Here is a 17585-nt window from a genome sequence, read left to right as displayed (position 1 = left end):
CTTCGTATAATCGTATTTCTTGAAGCACGTCTTATTTTCCACGTGTTCCAAGACTTTATGTGCAACTAGATAGTACGGACCGTATTTTCTTCCAAACATTATAAGCAGGCGTGATCCTAATGAGATAAGGCAAAACCCATGTCTGAAAGCACAATCCTTGTCATTGTTTAATTGGTCAGACAACTCGTTTTCCAGTCGACTTGGAACGTTATCTACCGATGTTTAATTCTGTGAAATTGTGTGTCCCAAAATGATTTTTAGTGGACAAATTCAAGAACCACTTCTCTCGATTTTCAATGTCAAAAATACAAGTGAGGAAAAATGTCAATCTCATAGACCATTTTAGCTAAAAAGCCTAATATGACACATTGATTGAGATTCTCTTCTTGGTTATTAACTAATCACTGTTACTAGTTTAAAATATATTTTTTTCTGGAACAACCGATATTATCTACACTAAGGGGGTGGGGAATATTTAAGCCTCATAATGAGCTAGCAATAATGTGGTTTAAGTTCGCATTTGGCTATAATCGAAAGAAATATCACTAGACCGTGTATTCAATTGGGAATTTGAGAGATGTTAATGGATTTATAAATTCATAGATTTTTATGGAGTCTAATTGATTTGTAGAGATTTCAGGTAAAATTTTGATTCAATTCCCTCAAAATCTCTTTGAGAGAGGTGAGATTTGTGGATGCTTAAAATACACTATAAAATCTCTCAAATTCCCTCTTTTTCCTCAACTTCTTCAAATTCTTTAGAACCAATTTCTAATTAAATACATCAGGAATATTATAAACTTCTTTAAAATCCTAATTGAATACACTCGGATTTCTAAGGATTTTAATAAACTATCTTAAAATCCTGATTGAATACACATTGAATTTTAGAGAACTATGTTTGGATGAGGGAAAAAAACTTGGAATTTTGGTAAAAGTTAGAATTTATAAATTAACATGCACCAATTCCCTTGTTTGGATTCATAAACATAGAAATTTAGAATTTCCGCGTGGAAAAAAAACTTGGAATTCGGAATCTCCAATTCCCAAGTTCAAATTCCATGTAAATAGGTGTCATTTCCCAATTTCTATGATTTAGAGTTTAAAAATAACAAATTCAGTATTCAATTCCATTGTTCTTTTAGATTAACCAAACAAGAAAATTTACAAATTCTTGAAAATAAAATCTTGTCATTTCAATTTCCGTCGTTTTAAAATTCTTTAGTAATCTTAAATTTCTTCATCCAAACATAGATTCTTGACTAAATACCCCTAAATTCATTAAAAGAATTAAAATATCTCACCAATTGAATACACCTAAGATTAATAGTTTAGAATTCCTATTATAAAAATTCAAAAATAATAAAAGCAACAAACTTGCAGACATGAGTTTGTATGCATTAGTAGGGCCATACGGCATCCATGACTATCTAGTAGATAAAAAATATATATCAAATTTTTTTTTTGTCGAAAAAAAAAATATTATATAGTCATGATTATTCATAATCTCGTATCTTTGAGTTTATAAGAAGATAAATATTAAGAAGACTTCTCAAAAATGAGACTCTAGTTAAAATATATTTTTAATACATTTAAAAATCTCTTTAGCATTGCCCTTATAAGAAATATCCACACTGCACTTATGAGCTATGATATTAGGTAGCAAACAAATAGCATTGACAGGCAAGCACCGAATTTTTTGGTTGATGCCACGCAAGCACGCAATTTTTGGTTGATGCATTATGATTTGGGTTCTCACCCAAAACCTTAATCATAAAAATAACAAAAATGCTCTTTTTATCATATATTTATATCATTATTTGTATTATCTTTACTAGAAATCGTATATACGTTTTAGAGGACCCCATCTTTATTACAAAAATGATACAATAATAGTACAAATATATGGCAAGTGTATCATTACTCTAAAAATAATGATCATCAAATGATAGAATTCAAAAAAAGAACAAGAAGGTTGGATCGTAGCATATACCCTCTGTGTAGAGTGAAGTAGAAGGATAAACAAACTGATGATTCATTCGTGTGTGTGTGTGTCTATATATATATATATATATATATATATATATATATATATATATATATATATCGGTCTACAATTTTGATTCCACACCTCCACCTCAAAGCTCTCCACAAAATATGAATCCAAAAATAAAATAAATTGAGGGGAAAAAAGCCTCCTTCACGAAAAGAAACAAAACACGTGCTAGTGATAAACAAGCAATAAGTGGTCCAATAGAAACAAATGAGATGGGTCAAGGAATGGGACTGATCAATGATCATGATCCATATATCTTAGTGCCAATGATCTTAATCCAAATTATTTAATCATTACCGATCACTAATTAGCATCGTATCCGAAACATATCCATTGAAACTTAAAACTGCAGAAGCAGATGAAGCTTTTATCACAGTAACAGTATACAATCATATTTATGTATTTTTGTATGTATTTGATTCTTACCCATCTTTTAATAACTAATCATTTAACATACTAATACTATCGTTTGTAAAATAAAAAAAACTTAAAAAGTACAAGAAAATTAACAAAGGGACAAAAATAAAACATGTCATAATGTCATGTTGCTTTAAAATCAAATTTTCTGCATTTATTTTTTTTGTAACTTTTGTGTGATCTCTCTTATTAATTTATATATGTAAGTTTATGATAATAAAGTTAAAAACGATTGAATTTATTAACTTGTCAATCAATTATAAAAATTATACACAAAATTGGTGTAAAAATTTTAAACTCTTTTGCGTCGATCTTTGGAGAGTTTGGCCTGGATGACATGGGAAGAACCACGTGAGTGCTTGCGTAGGCTTTATTAGATAAAACATGACTTGGTGGATCCCATTGCCCCCATTCTCCCGCGCATTATATCAAAAGTAGATTGTTCAATAATTTAATAGAAGAGGTCAGGATCATGTGACCTAAAAATTCTACGAGGATCCTCTTTTTGAGGATCTTAGAAATTTTTAAATTGTGCTCGTTCATCGTACATTGTATAGTTAGAAATTATTTTAAATACTTTTATTAAAAATTAAATATAAATAATACATGATGAAAATTAACTACATAATATACAATAAACAGACATAATTTAAAAATCTTCGGCCTCTCACAAATAGAATCTAGAGAGGTTTCTCATTCCTAAGAATTGGATTTCATCAATCAAGACATCACATCATGTGCTATCTTTTTTTTTTGGTCAATCACATCATGTGCTATCTGGTCCTACACCTTTTGTAACATAGTTTCGATGCAACTCAACGCATGATATTTTCATAGCGATAATGTTTTAATTATTAGATTTAAATTTTATAATTATTAAACTATTGTTAAAAGAAATGTCAAATCTTAAGTGTAATGTCCTACAATTCAATTTGAAAATAAGAAGAGGATTCCTAATAGTGAATATTTATTTTGATTTTGAAAACAGGACCAAAATGTAAGCAGTGAATTGTGGCATTTGACTTTATTTAACCACAAAATGAAAGATAAAAGGTTGAATTAGTATCTTCTTTTGGAGTTTGAAAGTTTGAAACCTTGAGCACTTGAAAACGGCCAAGTTCATCCCACCTTTCAAAGGGAAAATGATTATTAGCTTCGCTTAGGTTGGTCAAATTTGGAAGAAGAATTGCAATTGAGTTGTGGAAAATTTAATGTCTGAAGCAGAAAGGATATGATCAGATTACGCATTAAGTTTAGATAATTACATATATTATTACCAAACCATACTTTCAAAATATATATATTAATTTACTATATTTAGAGAAGCAATGACGCAAGGGCACCCTCACTAGACACTACCAAGTTCCATGCGAGGACCACCAATAAATGAATAAAGGGATGTGATATCCACACACCCAATTTTACTTCTCACACACTTTTTTAATTTTCGACCATCGGATCGGATGAATTGAAGAAGATCAATAGACAAAAATTATCAAAGATGTGTGAGAAGTAAAATAGGATGTATGGATAGCACACCCCTAATGAAGTCAAGTCATCACAAAGTTCCAATAGCAAAAAGCGCGCGCACACAAAAAAGCACTTAAACGAAAAGCATCTGTTGATTCTTGGATAAGAATAGACTTGTTAAAGTGGATGTATTATAGATGTAGGAAAATCAGATCAGCAAATTAAGAGAGAGAGAGAGAGAGAGAGAGAGGGGGGGGGGAATGATGTATCGAAATCACTTCCTGGTAGGATTTTGTAACAATTTGTTCTATTTCTGATATGATTCTATGAAAGGATCAGATGCATAAGCACCGGACTAACATGAAAACAGTACAAAAACTTAAATACTGAAAAAGTTTTCTTCAGAACATTATAGACGTTGAGAGCAGCGTACAATTACACCTTTCACAATGACGAAGACTACAAGAACGTAATACTGGTGAAGTTTTCTCCCATGGATTACACGAGGTACATCAGAATTTGAAAAACATCGACCCAAGGCATGAATGCCCGCTAAGCTGTCAATGTTCGACAGCATACAAGTACAAAGAATCGAATGATTTTAGCTTATTTGTATTGTATTTGATCATATTCCATCGCATTTTTAAGACTGCCATCTGATAAAGAATGTATATAGCAACAATGAAGATATATCCAACTATACTTCCAAGCTGTGCAAGCCCTCTGAACTTCGGTGCGCGCCTTCCAAATTACTAGATGAAAAGGCTTCAAATTTTCCTCTCTGCAGATGCTCAAGGAAATCCATGACGACCGGATCAGTCCAAGGTGCTCCAAATGGAGCTTCAGCACCTGCAACCCACCCTAGATGGCCACCTTTGGGTGTCACTATCAACAAGCAGTTTGGATTGTCCTGACAAAACAGTAATGGATGTACTATATTAACATGCTGATAGTATATAGGAGATCATCAGAAATATGTCAGAAATATTCTTCACAAGCAGAGGGAACACAACAGTATGCCAATCCATTTGATGCAAGTGATCTATAAGGAAGATAACCTCTTTTCTAAAAACAATTCTAACAATCCCAAACATATGGGGTCCGTTGAATTTTTGTAAGAAACAGGGACTCCCTAGTCATTTCATTTTCAAGGGTATGCTCGGTCTAGAACAGTCCGTCCACGGCATACTACCCTAAACCCTATCACGTTACTTAGTATTTCAAAAATTTGTGGTTTATCTTGGTGTATAAGGCATTACACATGCCAAATTATATTGGAAATAACAAAATACAAGATCTATAGGAGAAATAACAAATAAACCACTAATCCCTGTGTTTGGATGAGGGAGTTACTAAGTATCAAGGAACTCTATACTCGATTGTCAAAAATGCAATACAAGAACACTACCAATGAACTACTCAAGCACTACAAAGCCACTACTAAAACATTAAAAAGCAGAATTCCAAATGACGCCTTTCAAGGAGTCATTCGGAAGTTCTCTCATATGTATTGCATCTAGTCACTTCCAAGTCCCTCTAACTTTTCTGGAGCATTCCAAATAAATATTGCCTCAGTTTCATGGAACTAGGCCCTCATCCAAACGTTAAGTAAAGTTTTAACATAATTTAGGGAATATTGTCTTGGTCATGAGACTCTACAAACCTTGATATCCTCACGAGGAATTCCCCTATTTGGAGCAATTGGATCATTTTCCGCCTGAAACCATAAGAACAGTAAGTATAAGAACATTTGAAATAACTGAATACAATTCTAGTTATGCCGCTCATGCAATCAAAATAAGAACACTGTTTTATAGAAAGGACATTACTGTAAAGGATGGATGAGGTAAGTCATGACAAAGGAAAGTAGTAGTTTGTCCTCTTCTTGTTTCGAAAGGATACGCAGTGATAGAAATATAATATAAAGCTATGGATTACCACTATTACGTCATAACTTGTGCTTATTATGCTCATCAATCCCTCCACCAATCACCAATCTATTCATTGTTAGAGGGAGAGATTATAATGGGCATGGAGGTTCCTTATCCCTCTATTTTTCCTTTCACTCAAACAAGCAACTTCAAGGATTGACAACCTCCCTCCCATCACTATCTTTGCATCTTTCCTTCCCTCTCTCTTTTCTATCATTCCTACAAAACTCGGTATAAGAAAACACCACTGAATAGATATGCCCAGGCTCGATATGTCTCATATTTCTTATAACTAGTCCACTATAAATTCAACCGGAATAATAACAAAAGAGCTTTTAGAATCTACACACACCAACATCTGCTAAGAGGTTCATAAAATGTCTATTAACCATATGAAATGTTCGAGAGTAAGATTACCTGAATGCAAAGCAATGGTGTGCAGACATCCTTTATGGAATTTGAACTACTGGAATTAGAGTAGTAGTCATCTACTGACTTGAAGCCAAATGAAACTGCAAGTTCTCATTGAAGGTGTTCTCATCAGATGAATGTCATGTTATCCCATCTGAAATCAAATGGTTTCATGTACACAATATACATACCACGAGTTAGTCCGTCATCAAACTCCCTGACGGTCTTTGCATTGGCAGCCAATGGAATATTATACTCACCATCCATGTCTTCAAAAAGTAGAGCATGCCTACAATGTGTGCCATAAAATTGGGTTATTTATCAACCTCAAGCTGAAATATAAATAACGGTTGAGAACATAATTTAATATTTCATGACATTTACTTCTTGAAAATTTTGCAGAGTGAACTTGCAAGAGCTTTGTCATAAACATTATTAAAGCCCTTATGGAAGTCCTCGTCTGCAATGACCAAATTGAAAGGATTACACAAAGAGACAGCACCAGAAAGACGGCATGCATTAGATTCCTGCAGGTACCACATCATTGAATATAAATGAAATGAAAGTGGAGAAAGGGATAAGAAAATTCCAGTGCAAAATGTATGTCCGTGTATTGCTAATTTTTATAACTGAAGATATAATATACTCCTCTAATAGAGAATGTAGCCATTGGAAATTCAAGGTCATATAAGATTGGTATTAGCTCTATATTTATATCCCTTGTGCAGAATGCATGATCAACCAAATCCAACTTGTACAACATTCTACAATTTAATGGCCATGCTGTATCAAGATAAAAGCTTGTTTCTTTTCCTGCCAGACACATATAAGTTCCCTTTTTGCCAAGCATTAATGGATTCCGTTGAGCAGAAACAACAGCTTGTTACAACAAGATAAATTGCTAAATTACTGCCTTGTTAAAGCTAATCAAGATTACCAGCGCATTAGACCTACTGCACATATGCAACGTTAAGTAAGCAAGAGCACACACACTGAACAATTGTAGTGCAAGTCAATTGTCCAAACAAACAAACAGTACAGAAATCCTAAAAGTGATTGGTCAATGACAAAGTATACAGCCAGAACGTGAGAGGAAATGAATGAAGTTACATTCTACCTGACCCAAGTAGCGAACGAGAATGTTAGCGCCAAGAGACCAACCAACAGCATACAGATTAGCTTTTGGATACCGAGTACCAACATGAGCCACTACTTCGCACATATCTCCTAAAAATGAAGCCGAATAGAACTGCATATCAGCGGCATAAGATAACTAATCACAAAGCTGGCTTAACAAACACATCAAAAAGTTCAAATCTTCAGCATAAAACTCCCATCAAAGAACCAAAAAACAATCTGAATTCGAAAACAACCCCATTACAACAAGTATCAATCCTGCCAATTGTAAGCAATGGTAGCAAAAAATGTTAATTGGGATTCTAAATTTAAACACAGAGAATCACGAATAGGGTACAATTGTAAAAATAGAAAATTGATTGGGCCAAAGCGAGAATACCTGAGGAGTTGTCACAGGGCTGCCGCCGCAACCGCGGCTGTTGAACACCACAACCCGCCACCCTTTACTTTTGGCGCGAAGCAACATGTGCCTGACATACGAGTCATCACTCCCTCCAGTTAAACCCGGCTGCAAAAACACCCATTACCCAGAATCCAAATTCAACTTTTAACTCAAAAGCTTTGCGCTTTTTTCATTATTGTAATTTTTCCCCGGAAACAAACAGGAAATAATGTAGTCAATTCTATCACTTTAAAATGCTCTTTAACTCCAAATTTGACCACACCCCTTAAAGGAAGAGAAATGTGAGAGCGAACGAACCAGGAGAATGACGAGAGGGGAATCGAGGGGCAAGAGGCGGTCGTCGCCGGAGACCCAGTCGAGGGCGACGGCGCCGTCGTCTGCAGTACGGAGGCACTCTCGGCGAAGCCTGACGTCGGGAGTGGACCTGTAGAACGAAGCGAATATGGTCTCGACGTGGCGGTTTGACCCGATTACGGGATACGGGTCGTAGGGTCGGGTCAGGGTGGTGAGGACGGGGAGGAAGAGGTCGCGGGCGCCGCCGAGGATTTCGAGGGACGGGTGGGCCATGGGGGCGGCGGATGAGGTGGCGGGGAGCGAGGAGAAGGCGGAGAGGCCAGTGTAGCTGTGGAGATGGGACACGTGGCGGAAGTAGGAGAGAGGTGGTGAGTAGCCCAGGGAGGCTCCGGCCATTGGTTGGTTGGTCTTGTATGCAGCGGATAGCTTGAGGAGTGGCTTTCGGAAAGACAACAAAAAGTGTTTCTCTCTCTTTTACTATTTGGCTATAAACGGTTAAATAATAATTGTATTAAATAAACATATTTACATGAATTATATATGATAATTATATAACGATTTTTATTAAATACATATAAGTATTATAGTTAATTTTGTAAATCGAAGTTTTAATTTTAATGTTTTGTTAACTTTAAGCCTCCATGCACTGGTGGCCTTGACCGCGAAATGACTTTAATGATGTCGGTATATCACCGTTTTCTCTTCCTCCATCATCACATTGATCATGTAAACTTATAAACGAGGGCTTTGAAGTAAAAAGCAATTTCTTGTCATGAGTACATTAGTAACTTAATATAAAGCTTCACATATGGAGGCTTTGAAAAATATAATATGCATCACATTAATATAAATATGATTATTAAAAGTAACTTTCTCTAATCATACAGTCTCATTAATCGGCATCATATATATGCTACTGAAATCTCAATCTGAATTTGTATAGTTTCGGCTAGGTTCGAAATGGATGATTATCGTCGTTTACCATAAATTATCCTCTTTTTTATTAAATAAAATTAAAAACATAACATAACATAATAAAAAATTAAAAACAAAAGTACCCCATAAATAGTTATTTAACCATAAAATTAACTGACCCTCTCAAATTCATCTGAATAAAACCTCAATTTTAGTTTCCTTAAATTCATTCGTTAACCTTCTCCAAATACTTTTGCTTCTCCTCCTCCGTCATGAACGCAGTCACCGGAAAAGACTTCCCGATCCCCATCGGAGTCTTGAAAACGATCTTCTTCCCCGCCGGATCCTCAACGCTCATCTCAGATATCGGGACCCAAAGAAAAACCTGCTTGCTCTTGATCCCTGTCATCTTCTTCATCCTGCACTTCTCCACGTACCCAGTCACCTCAGTTGCGTAGCTGACACGCGTGTTGGACCCCTCAAAGAAGTGCTCGTAGGGTTGCTTCTGCTTCATCCACACGAACCCAGTTTCTCTGACCCTCCCGCACTCCACGAGGTCCTGCAGGGGGAGGACGCCTTTGGGAAACCCTAGCTCTTCCAGTAGGTCTATGGACTGCCGGTAGCAATCTTCGGGGCCGTACACGATCTCCGCCCCGGCACGCTGCTTGTCTTCACCAACAATTTGCTTGCCACTAGCCATCGTTGGAGGAGCGTCGCGAGTAAATTTTAATATTTTTCAGGAGTGTTTGGAAGGAGGGTTTGAAGGTTTGGAGCTTTTAGTTTATTGGGTTGAATTAATATATGGGAAGAGTCATTAAGAAAAGGGCTTCAAAGGCGTTGGATGGAAGTTGAACAGAATAAGGGTTCGGAGAGGGAGGTGGGTTGTTCACCAAATGGACATTGAGCTTGTGTCATTGGTCCGTGCGGTGCTCTCACCTAGTACGTGTTTATGGTGATAATGGACTTATAATAGAGGGTCGGAGACACGTTGATGACACTAGATTCACCTCATATCATATCGGAGAAATTCTTAATTTCGACTAAAATCGATCAATTTCGTCGATATTTCCGACGTATTGGTTAAATGTTAACAAACTACTATATGACATTTCTTAAAGTTTCATTTTAAATTTCCACATTTTTTAGCAAATTTTTATCATTTCTATCTAAAGCAACCAATATCAATATATTTATCGGTATTTTCACAAATTTTCATATTGATATTTCCACCGATACCAATATTTCAAGGGAATTTTTATTAGCACTCCAAAAATTTCATTTTGCACTCCAAACATTCTATTATTACAAAGAAAATTACACTTATGAGGAGTGTAGAATGATATTTTTAAAGTGCTAATAACAATTTCTTATTTCAAATACTAATAATAATAGAATTCACTTGTAGTAGAGAGAGTGCTAGCTAGCTTATCAGTTTTAAGTGTCCAAATAATTTGGTAAATAATAGAAGGGTTAATTGCTGGCAACTTAGGTAAAGAAAAGTTAGCTTTTGCTCATGTAGACATGGTGTGCTTACCGGTTACCATTAATTCAGTGTTTCTAAAAAGGGAAGGTAAAGACCCTGCCACGGTTTCACATGGTTTGGCGTGTTGGATGATTATACTTAGCTACATCTAAAAGTTGATCTATAGGATACCAAAGTCAAAACCTCACGGCTCGAATACATCCTAACAAATTTTAAGAGTTATCTTGCGTCATCTTCAACCGAAAAGATTAAATATAATCTCGTCTAGAATTATAATCATATAAAAAATTATTTTTATATGAACAGCATCAAGCTATTCTTATACCATCTGCAACGAACGGTACATGTTTTCTTGCCAAACTTATGCTGCCAAAATCGTACTCGCGTTCCCAAACAACTTAGTAAGTGAACATATAACACGCTTCACCAATTATTGGCCACTTCTGAATCTACCTATCTACCTAGTGTATTTTTCTCTTGTGAGATGTCATCGGCATATATATGGTACCGGTAAACAATCTAGAAATAAGATCTTATATAATATCGAATGCAACCATATAACGCACGTCATCTCATTTTGGTAATATCTGCTGGTGGAGAAAGTCTTAGTTGGGCATCTGGACCACATGTCCGTCGTACATTAGACTACCACTTCCAGGTTCCGGACGGAAGAATTTCTCCTGCTGGTGACTAGAAGTTGAGAAAACCTTTAGGTGTCAATTTGTTTGAATGAATTTTGATCAGATGTGCAAAAATAGGTGAAATTTTGCCAGGCGTAACATTCAGTGCTGAAGTTTAGGTATAAGTTTGGAGTAGAACCACACAAAACTTGACAAGGTTCGATGATCTTACGCAGTGGATATTCCGTACCTGAATATCTTGGTCAAGTCACAACTGCGGCAACTTTGAGTGTTACTAGCTACAAAAATACACAGATACGAACATGAAACCTCCGATTAACAAACTATAGCTTTCTCCGCAGTTAATAGTTACTTATGTATATCTAAAGACCAAAAATCAATTACGATAAACAAGATAAGATATGAACAGAAAATCGAGGTCAAGATTTATTCCTAAGGAAACGCCATCACATAATAAACTTTTCCTTAGAAGAGAGAGAGAACAGAGCAGTCAATTGTTGCGAACAACACAAGAAGCCGGTATCAACACTAGTGCTTGTCCTTGGGAATATCCTTTGGTGGAACCTTTGATTCCAGTTCCTTGGTGATTCTGAGAGAAAATCCATGAAGTCGTATTAAGATGCAAGACCACTAACAAAAATATATGAAAGCAGAGTACATTATTTCCATGATAATAAACATAAAACGGCATATCACAATTCATCGAGTCCTCAAGATCACACTTAAAAAATATCCCTACGCAATCATCAATGTCCACTGTCCAGGTTTGGCTGGACAATGATTTGTACACTGCACCAGTGTTTGATTACAAATCATTCTTGGTTTATCTTAAAAACCATGGACACAAAGAATAGAACCAAGTAATACGATAGATGAAAGTCTTTTATGATCTGCCCTTCTATATGAGGTCTGATTCCAAATTATAGAAACTAATGCCCTGCTCCAACCAAAAGATCGAGACAAGGGTAATACTGAAAAGCTAAGATAAGAGAGAAAAGGCATTGGAGATAGTATCATTTGAAAGATGCCTAGTCATTTCGGTAACACAGTACATCTAAGGCTTCCAAAAGTAAACCCCTCAAACCCCCACCAAACACGCATCTCTCATACAGGAGGCCAATTTTCACACCATTACTTGCTAACTTACTAAACCATCCTCTTTTCCAACATCAAGACAAAACAAACGAGAATGGTACATGAGAACATCATAAATCTTCATCCAAAATCTGAATATAAAGCATCCAGGTGTAGCAATCTGCTGAACGTTGACGCTTATCCATGTTAAGAGTGACACGGGGTTAAGCTGAACCAGTTTCAAGAAACAAATAGAATTCAAATGAACTGCCAAATTAAATTTTGACTAATTGAGTACCTACTTGCACACTTACAAACAATTTCATAGTGAACATATTTTACAGAAAAACAAAACGAAAAAAAGAATGAGAGGAGGATTACTTGGGCGATTCTTCCTCAAGCCAGGTGCGGATGTGTTTGACATTGCGCTTGAAGATGGAAGCTGATTGCCTGACATCACTCCTCAGCATAAGAACCACCGCGCCTACACCAGCAACTGTCAGTATGAAGTTTGTCAAAGCCATACTTCTTCTGCTTCTTGCAAAACCTAGTTCCAAGACAAACGAAGGAAATGATTCCGCATTCAATCCACTAAATGTAATTCAAAACATATAACCCAGGTTTTAGCTAACTTAGCCAAAAGGGTGGATATTCATTCGCAGAATATTGCGATTTCGCTATCTTTTCAAGTGCCAAGAAAACAGTTTTACAAAAAATGATATAAATATGTAGAAATTGGACATTTTAATTATCGAAACAGCTCAGGAAATAAAAACCCAGGTGAGGATTAATTAAAATCAAGGTCCAGAGTTGATCCTAAACATTCTTTCCATTCAAGCAACGTCAAATATTCAAATCAATAATTCAAAATTTTGAAACTTAAATTAGCTTCCCAACTATTTTAACACAGAAGCCAAAGTCCCCATCTCAATCCCAGTCAGTAGCCATGGCCGCTGAGTAATTAATATTATTCTTCTTATCTTAATATAATCTTAATCTGAATCAAATCATAAAAACCACCAAAAAAAACCCTTAAATCAGCAACAAAATGTAAAATTGGATTCAGAACATCAAATTGTAAATATAAAAACAGAAAGTAAATATGATAGTGAGCGTGAAATTACCTAAGAGAAGTTCGGACGGTGAAGTGGTAAACTTGGGGCTGCTCCTGGGCGGGTGGCTTCGCGGGAAACTGAGACGGCGGAGCGAAAATGTGGTGGTGGTGGCGGAGAAGAGGGATTCTGAATTTCTGCGAGTGAGAGCACCGAAGGTTGCGGATCGAGTTAAAATATGGGTTTTGGGTTGTCTTGTTATTTGCATGGACCCAATAAGGCATTTGGGTTTTTGTTGTTAATGGACCTACACTGGGTCCAAGTGCCATGCCATTATACTTGGGTTGTTTCTTCAATCCTCTCAATTTGTCCTGCGTACCTTCGGTTCCCGCTTGAAAATGCATACCCAAAAAGCACTTATGCTTGAAAGCGATTTTGATAGAAGCAAGATTATTCAAGAGTTTTTTTTTTGAAAAATTATCTAGAAGGATTTATTGAAGAAGCTAGATGCTTAACTGAAAGCACTAACGAGTTCTTTCGTAATCTATGAACGTTGTTAAGAAAGAAAGCCCACAAGTCAAAGTGGAACAAATTTTGAGTTTAAAAATTTTAAATTGTGACTTTTGAGTTACAGTAGGCAAAATGAGATCAAAATTAAGTTTAGGGGCGTAACTAAAAATAAGCCTTAATTTAGTTCTATATGTTGGTTTGTCTTACTTGTAGGAGGGGGGTTGCACCAAACCACACATAAAGCAATAATATTAGGTATCAGACTTGTTATTTATACAGAGATATGATTCCACACACCATTTTAACTTTTCACAAACTTCTTTTGATTGGATTTGGATCCTCTCATGAGCCAATGGAGAGGATCCTCCTGACCAACCATTGTGGGCCGTTGGATAATTATTATAACTTTAAAGGGACTCCTTTATTTGTAGTCGTTGGATAAAAATCCAATGGTCCACAATGGTTGGTCAGGAGGATCCTCTCCATTGGCTTAGGAGAGGATCCAAATCCCTTTTGATTTATGACTATTGGATAGAATAAATCAAACAAAAACAATGAACAACGTCAAACCAAAATATGTAAAGCGTTAAAAAGAGTGTGTTTATCGTCTTCCTTTATAAAAAATCGATTCCATATAATTTAAACTACATTAAAACCCTCTTTATCAACCAAAAGAGGGTAAAAAGACAATTTTATATTCTACCACAAAAAAAAATCATGGGTAGTAAAGTAAATTCACACAAACTATATTTCGTCTTTTTTTTTTTTTCAAAGCCTCACTCAAGGGTGATCATAACATCCTCTAATTTTGAACAATAAAATATAAAAAAGAAAACTTCTCTCTCTAATCCACATTCCTTTTTTCTCCCTTTCTCGTTCTCATTTTAAAATAAAAATAAAAATTATTTTCACGCACAAAGTTTGGGGCATATGCTAGTGAAAAATGAAGATAAGGAAGAATCTATCGGTTCTAAAAAAAAGTTAAAAGAAGATTTTCGCCAAGAAACCTAACATGTAAAATCTTCCCAAAGAAAAGGGAGTGATGATAGTGGGTTCGGAATCAATGGCTTTAGTTTTGGGCTATGAACATCAACCAAATTCCCACCACATGCACCAAACTTTGGTGCTTTCTTGTCTCACAAGATCTCTCCTTTTTATCCTTTTTAAATCTACACTTTCCCTACTATCATGATTAATCACAAGAATCATATTTTCAAAGCATTTTGTTGGCCAATTACTCCCATTTTTTTCTTCTCAAAATTAGCTACCTATGTTTTGCTTAAATTTTGGATTTGGTTAAGTGTCTCCAGCACAATCGTAATTTTACAATGGACTCTGAATACATGTAATCACTTATATATTTTCTTATGCATAAGATAAATTCAGTTACGCTTGTGACAGTTCGAAATCTAAATGTTCAAGTTCATGATTTGATTTTTACGAGTTACGAGTCACGCATGAAGTAAATTTTATAATCACTTGTTGGATCAGTTTAATTTCACATAACATATTTCACAAACATGTTCATGGTCAAGAGTCAACAGAGTCCCCTATTTTCACATGTATATAGTCAAGAGTTCGATTTGCTACTCGCTTATAGTGATTGGTGTGCCATAATAATCTGAATAGTTTATGAAACGCTTAATGCATCTCCATACTTCAAACGGTTATTCATATACTAATACATTTTACCAACCTGACTTCTTCACAATCACAAAATCAAAATCACTTTGATACTCTTTTCAATTACAAACTTACAAAATCGTGTTACCCTACTTAATTACAACCATGCATTATGTTATTTATTTACAAGTCCAAGCTACTCCACATGAATAAAAAGATTAAAAGTGAAAGCAAAAAAAGTTGAAAGGGAATGGATCAAAATCTACCCAGTCTGATATTCTTCTTGGAACAATCGCCTAATTTAAAGCCTAAAGCGAGTCGGTGGTTGTCTCAGAATCTCTTGTCTGTGTGTCCCAACAAAAGACTTGATGGTTCAATTGGGTCCCACCACAAAACTTACAAGCAGGGGAGAAATTTTTAGTTGATCATGAGTTTGGTCATTGTAATCTGGACCCTTGGTCACTCGCGGCATCATACTGAACCCTCCACATTTCTTGTTAAACTTCTATCATTTGATCTTCTTTAATCCATCCGATTTGATTACAAAAAATAAAAAGAATGTGTGAGAAACAAAAAAGAGTATGTGAATAGAACGGAGGTAGATTGTCTGCCCTCTTGTTTGGGTGTCATTTCCATCCCTTCATATTTGTGCGGTCACAGTTAAGTCACGTAAACATTTTATATTCTTATTATTTTTTGTCTTATTATCTCTATAAAAAAATTAATATAAAATGTTGATTTGGTTTAACTGTGATCGCACAAAATAGAAAATGATGAGAATGCCACTCAAACAGGAAAGCAGACAATTCTATTATTTTTTTGTTTACAAAATCATTTCAATTATTTTTTTTGTTAAAAAACTAATTTCTCTTATTAGTTTGTGTACTTTCCTACCGGCCTACCTTTTTTTTTCTTTTTTAATAAAACGGGCCTATCCTTTGCCCAGAGATATAAAATGGATCAGTCAACTGGTGTTATTAAATTATAAATTACTAAATTAGTTTAAGCATAAAAGAAAATATTTCAAGACTATATATATAATATAAACTTATAAAGGAAACATGTAATCAATTGGCATTACAAAAGAGCAAAGACGAATACCAAGGTCATAAGAAGAGTTTGGTAAGTGAACTTGTAATTAAACACGATATTAAAATAACTGATTGTATGAATTAGCTGAGCCGATTCTAAGCTTACAAGTACATATTACACGTTAAAGACCGGCATCAAATAACAAATGATTTTATAAGCTCTACCAGTTCCCTACTGTGCATATAAAGTAACAAATACCAAAGCGATACACGCAATTCCAGATACAAATTGAATGAAATTTGCATCACACTAATTCAAGGTACATATTAAAGTGTATAAACATCTTTTGTTATACTTGTTCTTTTCTTCCTAATATCAAAATATGTCCCCAGTTCAAATCTATATGATAAAAAAAAACTAATATATTTATTATTACAATGTCTAATAAAGTCGAAAATAAATGAGGAAACTCCATTGTGACATCCCATGATTCATGTGATACTTTTAAGACACTTGAGTGCTTTTGTCTCGCCATTGTCTCTACAAAATGTGCACTCATAAGTTTATACCAATATATCATTAAAATCCCACGTCCATTTTCTATTTCTAATTTCTAAATTGTGTGCCATGTGAGCTAGTTCCATATTATATAATCCCACTTAATTATAATTACAATAATAATAATAATAATAAATAATATTGATCCCAACTTGTCTTTTAACTTTTGCATATGGATTCCCGATCCTTTTTGTGAGAATCCCGATGATCTATGAATCTTATTTGTTTATCGTATATCGTGCGGTCAGAAATCATTTTAAATGTTTTTATTTAAAAATAAACATAAATAGTATTTGACAAAAATTGACCGCACGATGTACGATGAATGGACACGATTTACGGATCTATAGGATCCTCGCCAAAAGGATATGGAGAGGATCATGTTCGTTGCATATGCTTATGGAAGTAAATCACTTTTTAGAGGCATGCTAGTGGATGGACAATGAGACCAAAATAGTTTCAGGACCATTCGAAGTCCGAAAAATATATATGTGAAGGTCTTATGAGGAATTTTCAAATGTTTATTACATATTCTTTTCGTGCCTATCAAGTATTTGATGCAATTTCTATTAGGCATA

The 17585-nt window shown here is 35.0% G+C and overlaps 3 protein-coding genes across 3 annotated transcripts; all 3 read right to left on the bottom strand.

Moving 5' to 3' along the window:
- Positions 1 to 4327: 4327 nt before the first annotated feature.
- On the bottom strand, positions 4328 to 8802 carry LOC103437423 (embryogenesis-associated protein EMB8-like). Its single transcript, XM_008375894.3, has 8 exons — positions 8123 to 8802; positions 7802 to 7930; positions 7403 to 7534; positions 6670 to 6812; positions 6477 to 6574; positions 6292 to 6386; positions 5607 to 5660; positions 4328 to 4853 (listed from the first exon to the last, which is right to left on the bottom strand). Exons 1-8 carry the CDS (start codon positions 8513 to 8515, stop codon positions 4641 to 4643), a joined length of 1257 nt encoding a protein of 418 aa, XP_008374116.3. The 5' UTR covers positions 8516 to 8802; the 3' UTR covers positions 4328 to 4640.
- A 294-nt stretch (positions 8803 to 9096) lies between these two features.
- On the bottom strand, positions 9097 to 10011 carry LOC103437424 (uncharacterized). The gene has a single exon (XM_008375895.4). The coding sequence runs from the start codon at positions 9732 to 9734 to the stop codon at positions 9261 to 9263; it is 474 nt and encodes a 157-aa protein (XP_008374117.3). The 5' UTR covers positions 9735 to 10011; the 3' UTR covers positions 9097 to 9260.
- A 1442-nt stretch (positions 10012 to 11453) lies between these two features.
- On the bottom strand, positions 11454 to 13601 carry LOC103437425 (uncharacterized). Its single transcript, XM_008375896.4, has 3 exons — positions 13357 to 13601; positions 12614 to 12779; positions 11454 to 11747 (listed from the first exon to the last, which is right to left on the bottom strand). The coding sequence occupies exons 1-3, from the start codon at positions 13550 to 13552 to the stop codon at positions 11687 to 11689; spliced, it is 423 nt and encodes a 140-aa protein (XP_008374118.3). The 5' UTR covers positions 13553 to 13601; the 3' UTR covers positions 11454 to 11686.
- Between the last annotated feature and the right edge of the window lie 3984 nt (positions 13602 to 17585).

The sequence above is a fragment of the Malus domestica genome, chromosome 06, assembly GCF_042453785.1.
Source record: "Malus domestica chromosome 06, GDT2T_hap1".
In the NCBI taxonomy this organism is placed as follows: Eukaryota; Viridiplantae; Streptophyta; class Magnoliopsida; order Rosales; family Rosaceae; genus Malus; species Malus domestica.
The sequence above is the reverse complement of the archived record's forward strand: the minus strand, read 5'-3'. Positions and strand labels throughout refer to the sequence as shown.